Below are 6,317 nucleotides of genomic sequence, written 5' to 3'. Positions count from 1 at the left end.
ATCGACCAATCACGCTTGCAATTTCACAAGCTACATTTTGTTTACTGTCTGTCCACGAGCTTCAGGTCCTGTCGAGGTCGACCTCGCTAGTGTTGGTGTTGGATCAGAATTTCCTGGTCAGTCGTTTACTTTGCTGCTAACAGCTATGTCTGCAAGGAAGTACAGTACAGTAGCTTCTTTTCAATCTTCACGTACGATGTGACGTCTGAACCAAAGAAATACCAGCCTACGTGTTGTTTATGTTAGCAAGGGCGATTCGAAGCAAAGCAATGTACTGAACTATCAACATAAACCAGATTCTTTTCCACATAACCGATGCTTCAAATCAAATACATAAGCACAATCGTAACGAAACCAGTTTGTGCTAAACCAGTTGCATACAACATGAGTACCATGAAGGGTGATAGAATTTATTAACTCAATCTTTAGTTGTTGTGACATGCAAAGCATCAAATCACCGTCCGCCGAGAGTAGGCAACTTAATGTCACGATCTCTGCATGAAATAACAAGAAATCCATCAGCTCCCATTGAACGAGAGACTTCCAATTCTCTGTTTCTTTTAGAGATGTCAATGGGGAATTCTCCACCGAGTTATAGCATCACATACCCATCCTCATACCCATCATGGGTACAAAACTTATCCCATACCTATCCTCATTCGGGTTTCGGGTCCCCAATGGGTCCCCATCCCCAATTAAGGGATAACTAGGTACTAACATGTAGCACAAACAATCTAGATTTCAGACATCACTACATCGACAAGCACTCATCCATGAACCATGATCCATTCATCCATCCATCAGAAAAGACATAAGTACTTCGGGACTGATAGAAAAAATGGAGAAATGGAGTTTTCTCACCTTCCTTGGTCACCATCTGAGTTCGTTGGCGCATGAGAATCCATGGTCGTCACCGTCATCTTGGTAGGGCGTAGCATATGACTGGTTATTTTAGGGTTTTGTTTTTTACTAGTCTGCTATGCTAGTTGCCTTGTTGGGCTAGGACCTAGGGCCTGGTGCGCTGTCGTGCTGGGCTTGGTGGCCGACTCGGCTCAACTCATTCATACAAACACGACAGGTGTACACGTATGAAATACCCATGGGTAATCGGGTTCGGATTATTGCTTCCCAAACTCATACCCGTTTACCCAATGAGTGGAGATTTTGTCCCATATCCATACCCATGGGGACAATTTTCGTCTCATACCCGTACCCTAATAAGGGAATTCCCCACGGGTTGGCGGGTATCGGGTCCCCATTGACATCTCTAGTTTCTTTATTTCTTTTAAATAAGACTGGAATAGCACGGTGGATCAGTGTAAGCAAATGATTCTTTGTTTTCTGCAGTTTTTATTAATTTCCAGTCAGAACATCATACACAGTTTAGTGCTAGAAAGTATAAATCCTTAAACGTGCACGATATAAGTATTAAGCAAACATGGCAAATAAAAACACTTGATAATATCTGGGAATTACCAGTCACACTCCCCCAACCCAATGCAAACAAAAGGGAAAGCATGTTTACACAATAAAGAACAGACTAAGCTGATCAACTATTTCGTGAGGTGTTAGACTTACCAATTAAAGCACCATATTATAATACATTGAAATGATCATGCAACACTCATACATTCGAAACATGTATTTTTCTCACCATAATCCACAAAGTGATATTTGCAGAAACAAATATTTAGGTCACCAGGCATAATTTCTTCTTATGTTAGTAATTTTTCAAAAGTATAACACATAAAAAAACTGCCACGGGGGAATAAAAAAACATCAAATGAAAATGAAAATAAGATTGCAAATTGACAGGAGTCAAACAGCAATTCATTAACAAAACAAGCTAAAAGAATGCATTCTGTAATGCTAAGTAAATAGAAGGGATCAGATGGTCTCCTACCTCATTCCCATGTCCATGACCATGAGAGTGGTCATCATGCCCATCCCAAGGATGACGCAAACCCTGAAACCATTTCACTTTAACTTGAACCAAGATTAAGCATAGCATCAGGGTTGGTCAAAACAAAACAGAATATTACCAAGAGCGTAGCACCATCCTGCTTAGCCCTGTAGAAGACCCAGAACCTGCAAGTAGCACAATTGGTTATGCTTCTGAAAACATGCCACAATCACAACTTGCAGGTACAAACTCTGAAATCTAAAGTAACATATCTGAAAAAAAAAGTCGATTGTCCTTGTGTACACTTAGAATTTCAGAAGAAATACGACATTAAGAATCTTGATCTGCAGCTTGAAAACCAAGTTAGCTAAACATTTTTTTCTGATCAGGTTAGTGCATCTATTCTCACATGACCAGGTTAGAAGTTTAACAAGAGTTACTGAGTTAGTGACTGTCCAAATGACCTGCAGCTCACTGCTCACAGAAAGTGGGAAGATCAATTAAAGACTTCAAGCAACATGCATTTCTGCAGATCGTGCATTGTGAAAACAATGTTTGGTGAGGTAGTTTCTAACTTTCCATGTTAAAAAAATCAGAAGTTTTTCTATTTGGTTTCTCATGATCGGGTCAATGGAGATGCAAAGGTGGTCAAGATAAACGTCATCTGCAAACTCCTTTTCAAAGTTAACAGCTCACAAACTCAGAGATCAAATTTCATATGGTGGGCATAGTCCAGAACCTGGGAATATGTTTTGTTCATCTGGCTAGGTTTGCAAAAGAAACAAAAATGCCTTGAATCAAACTCATTTGATGTGAAGATGAAACAAGAGTTGAAGGTAGTTCCCAAACATGTTGTAAGCAGAACAGGGAAGACATAGAAAGACGTCAGAAAGTTCCTATCAGATACCAAAGAGCCTCAAGCTAGTCAAGCAAGCATGAGAAGCCGGATTCAGCCTTTGTGACGTCGCAGATGGTTCTGGTATGCACGGTTGCAGCTGACTGAGGTCCAGCCATTGTTATTGAAGCGTCGCTTAAACGGTAAAACGCGATTAAGGATTAGAACGTCCGCACGTTTTACGAAAAAGGGTTAGAGCGTCCGTTCTGGACGTTTTACGGACGTTCTACGGCGTTTTGGACGTTTTCTGAACGTTCTAGATGTTAATGGGCCTTCCTGGGTCTTTAGCCGTCCTCATTCCTCAAACCCTAAATTCTAAGCCTCCACAGCCGTCGAGCCGTCCTCAGCTGCCCAGCCGACGTCCTCTGTGCTGCCCGCTACGGCGCTACCGTCGTCCAGAGACTCCATAGCCGCCAGGTACGCCGCCGGTCGCCGGCCCCCTCCTCCCTCTTACCTCCGCCCACAGCTCCCAGTGCCCAGTTCTGCTGAGTGCTGACAATGAATTAATTTGTTTGTTGACAGTGCTGAGTGCTGACAGTGCCCAGTCCATAGCCGCCTCCGCCGGTCCATAGCCGCCGCCAGTGCCCATAGCCGCCGCCGCCGGTGCCCATAGCCGCCGCCGCCAATACCCAGTTCTGCTGACAGTTAATTTGTTGAATCAATCTCTATTTGGTGACAGTGAATTTCAATGGCAACAAATAACGAGGCATTTTGTAACTTGTGTGGTTGAACTTGTGTTGTTGAACTTGATCTGTTTCTTTTTATGCTAATGCTATTTGGTTTGTGAACTCAACTTATGTATGAACTTATTCTATATTTGAAATTCTATGTCTGAAAAGATGTTTCAACGTTCGTTTAAACGTTGAAAAGTTGGTTCATAACGTTTTAACGTTTTACCGTTTTAATAACCATGGGTCCAGCTTGAAAACAAAGGCAGCTTAAAGTTGTTGTTTTTTTGGCTTAATGCATCTATGCTCACACAGTAACAGAAACTCAACAAGAGTTAGTGATTGTCCAAATTACCTGTATCTCACAGAAAGGGGGTGGGGCTCAACAGAAGACTTCTAGAGCATGATTCAGCAGTTAAAAAAAACTGAGTTTTTTCCTTTGGTTTCTCGTAACTTGGGTCAATGAAGATGCGGCAAGATAAAATCTCAACTGCAGTAGCCTTTTCAAAGTTACTAACTGCTGACACTTAGAGATGAAAATTTTCCTAAAGTAGACAGTCCCGACTCCCAAACCTGGGAATATGTTTTGTTCAACTGGCTAAGGTTGCGAAAACAATGAAATGAATTGAATGAACTCATTTGATTAGAAGATGAAATAAGAATTAAAGGTCACTGTCAAACATGTTCTAACTAGAACGGGGACATAAAGCCATCGAAGGATCAGATTTACCCAACAAGACCTGAAACATGATGGAAGTCCAATTTGGCCATCCTAATGTCGCAAAGATGGTTAAGTAAAGGTAAGCACGGTTGCAGCGATGGTCATGGGTGCAGAGCTTCGGCTCTTGAATACAGCAGTCAGTCCAGAGTCCAGCCGAAACTGGATAGGTTTTACGGCAGCAACCCAACTCCATTTCCACGTCCCCAAATCGGATTTTCGCCATGCATATTGCGCCTGTAGTTTTGCTACAGTGCGCGCAAACAACGTCTAATCCCAACCCAATCGCACAATTTAGGAATAATCCATTAAAAATAACTGCTCACAGCATTTCCTGATCTACCGTGCGGAAGCCCACCGGCGAGGGCGAATAGCACAGGCCGCGGCGTTCAGTTTCGGGAAGGCAGGGAGGCGTCCAGGCAGGCAGCCTAGAATCGGTGGGAAGCTACCGGATTCGGAAGAAAATGACGGATCGGGGTGGCGAGATGGAATGGGAGGGGGAGCAAGGGGGTCCACATGCGTACCACATCACAGCGCAGAGGCCCTTGCCGGCGACGGTGTGCCAGCGCTTGTTGTGCGGGATGGTGTAGCCTTTGTAGGTGGTGCCGCCATGTGCGCCGCCGCCGACCATCGCCCGCCGACTGCTCCCCTCGCCTAGTCAGTCGTCGCGTGTCCTCGTGTCGGGTGGTGATGGTGAGGCCGCTGGATCTGGAAGCCCACCCATGTACCGCTGCCGTTCATGAAAGCCCAAATAGCAGATGGGCTGAAAGGCAGTGGTACATGGACTTGAAAGGTCTGGCCCGTGTGTACTGGGCCCTACTTAATGGAGCAGTAGAAGCTTCTCTAACTATGGTTTTAGTTGCGACAACGGGACTGAGACTAGATGGTCTCAGATAAGGTTATTTACTTATTTGGTTTAGAGTAAGATCTCGTTAGGTTCCTGTTGACGCCTTTTTGGAGGCGCCAATCACTTCAAAAGAACCAGCGGTGATGCTCTCTGGTCAGACGCGGACGGTTCGCGGCATAGGGCCGGACGGTCCGCGACCTGGCGCGAGGCGGAGGTGCTCTCTGGTCAGGCGCGGACGGTCCGCGGCGTAGGGCCGGACGGTCCACGACCTGGCGTAGGTGCTCGGGTTCCCTGCCTGACGGCCGGACGATCCGCGCCCTAGGGCCGGACGGTCCGCGCGTGCACAGGGGCGGCGGAAGATCGCCGGCGGCGCCTGGATCTCGCTCCCGGGAGGGACCCGTCGGGGAGGAGAGATCCTAGGAGTTGTCTAGGCTTGGGCAGGCCAACCTAGACTCCTATAATCGACGTAGAGTCGAGGAGAGGCGGAGAATTTGGGGATCGAGAGGCTAAACTAGAACTAGACTAGAACTACTCCTAATTATACAGGAAATAAATGTGAAATAGAAGTTGTATTGATTCGATTGATAATTACAAATCGGCCGTATACCTCTCTATTTATAGAGGAGGGGGGCTGGACCCTTTACAAACTAATTTCCGAGCGAATCCCGCGAATTTAGCTAACAACCGTAGCACAAAACTCGGAACCCTAATCTGTTCTGCGCACGCGCGGACCGTCCGGCCCACAGGCGCGGACCGTCCGGACCGCGGACCATCCGGCCCTAGGGCCGGACCGTCCGCCCTTCTCCTTTTGGTGTCGAACATATGCCCCCTGCCTTTTGGTGGAGTTGAGCGAACCAAAAGCATCTTAACACGATGTGATTACATCAGTTTTCTTAAGCATCTTGCCACATACTAGGATGATACTGCTTGAGCAAATGCCCATTCAAAGCCTTAGGCAAATCCTTGCCTTGCAATGTTTGTAGCAAATAGGTGTTACCAGACATTACCTGTTTTACTTTATAAGGACCCTCCCAGCTTGGCGACCATTTCCCAAACTTCCGGTCTTTATTCCTTAGAGGCAAGATGGTCTTCCACACCAGATCCCCTACTTGAAATGACTTTGCTTTGACCTTCTTGTTGTAGGCCCTGGCTACCATGATCTTGTCCTTCTCTATTGCTCCCAAAGCTATCACCCTCTTGTCGGTTACCTCATCAATATTATCCATCATTGAATCATAATAATCAGTGACGGTTAGATCATTTTGTCTCGCAAACCTGACAGCATT

At 45.7% G+C, this 6,317-nt stretch overlaps 1 protein-coding gene across 2 annotated transcripts; it reads right to left on the bottom strand.

Annotated features, from left to right (window-relative positions):
• Positions 1-260: 260 nt before the first annotated feature.
• On the bottom strand, positions 261-4,928 carry LOC100275017 (NADH dehydrogenase [ubiquinone] 1 beta subcomplex subunit 2). 2 transcript variants are annotated; one of them, XR_004851766.1, is made up of 4 exons: positions 4,709-4,928; positions 2,043-2,088; positions 862-1,966; positions 261-494 (listed from the first exon to the last, which is right to left on the bottom strand). XR_004851766.1 is itself a non-coding variant. In NM_001326463.1 (4 exons), exons 1-4 carry the CDS (start codon positions 4,813-4,815, stop codon positions 486-488), a joined length of 225 nt encoding a protein of 74 aa, NP_001313392.1. In that variant the 5' UTR covers positions 4,816-4,894; the 3' UTR covers positions 289-485. The 2 variants fall into 2 exon arrangements, 1 of the variants encoding a protein (NP_001313392.1); NM_001326463.1 differs by having other exon boundaries at positions 289-494; positions 1,904-1,966; positions 4,709-4,894.
• Between the last annotated feature and the right edge of the window lie 1,389 nt (positions 4,929-6,317).

Source organism: Zea mays, chromosome 8 (genome assembly GCF_902167145.1).
Source record: "Zea mays cultivar B73 chromosome 8, Zm-B73-REFERENCE-NAM-5.0, whole genome shotgun sequence".
NCBI lineage: Eukaryota > Viridiplantae > Streptophyta > Magnoliopsida > Poales > Poaceae > Zea > Zea mays.
The sequence above is the reverse complement of the archived record's forward strand: the minus strand, read 5'-3'. Positions and strand labels throughout refer to the sequence as shown.

Excerpts from the sequence above, each read along its gene's own strand:
- LOC100275017 (NM_001326463.1), bottom strand. The coding sequence starts at position 4,815 with ATGGTCGGCGGCGGCGCACATGGCGGCACCACCTACAAAGGCTACACC. Across the intron at positions 2,089-4,708 it reads GGCCTCTGCGCTGTGATGTG|GTTCTGGGTCTTCTACAGGG; the intron begins GTACGCATGTGG and ends TGCTACTTGCAG. Across the intron at positions 1,967-2,042 it reads AGGATGGTGCTACGCTCTTG|GGTTTGCGTCATCCTTGGGA; the intron begins GTAATATTCTGT and ends AAATGGTTTCAG.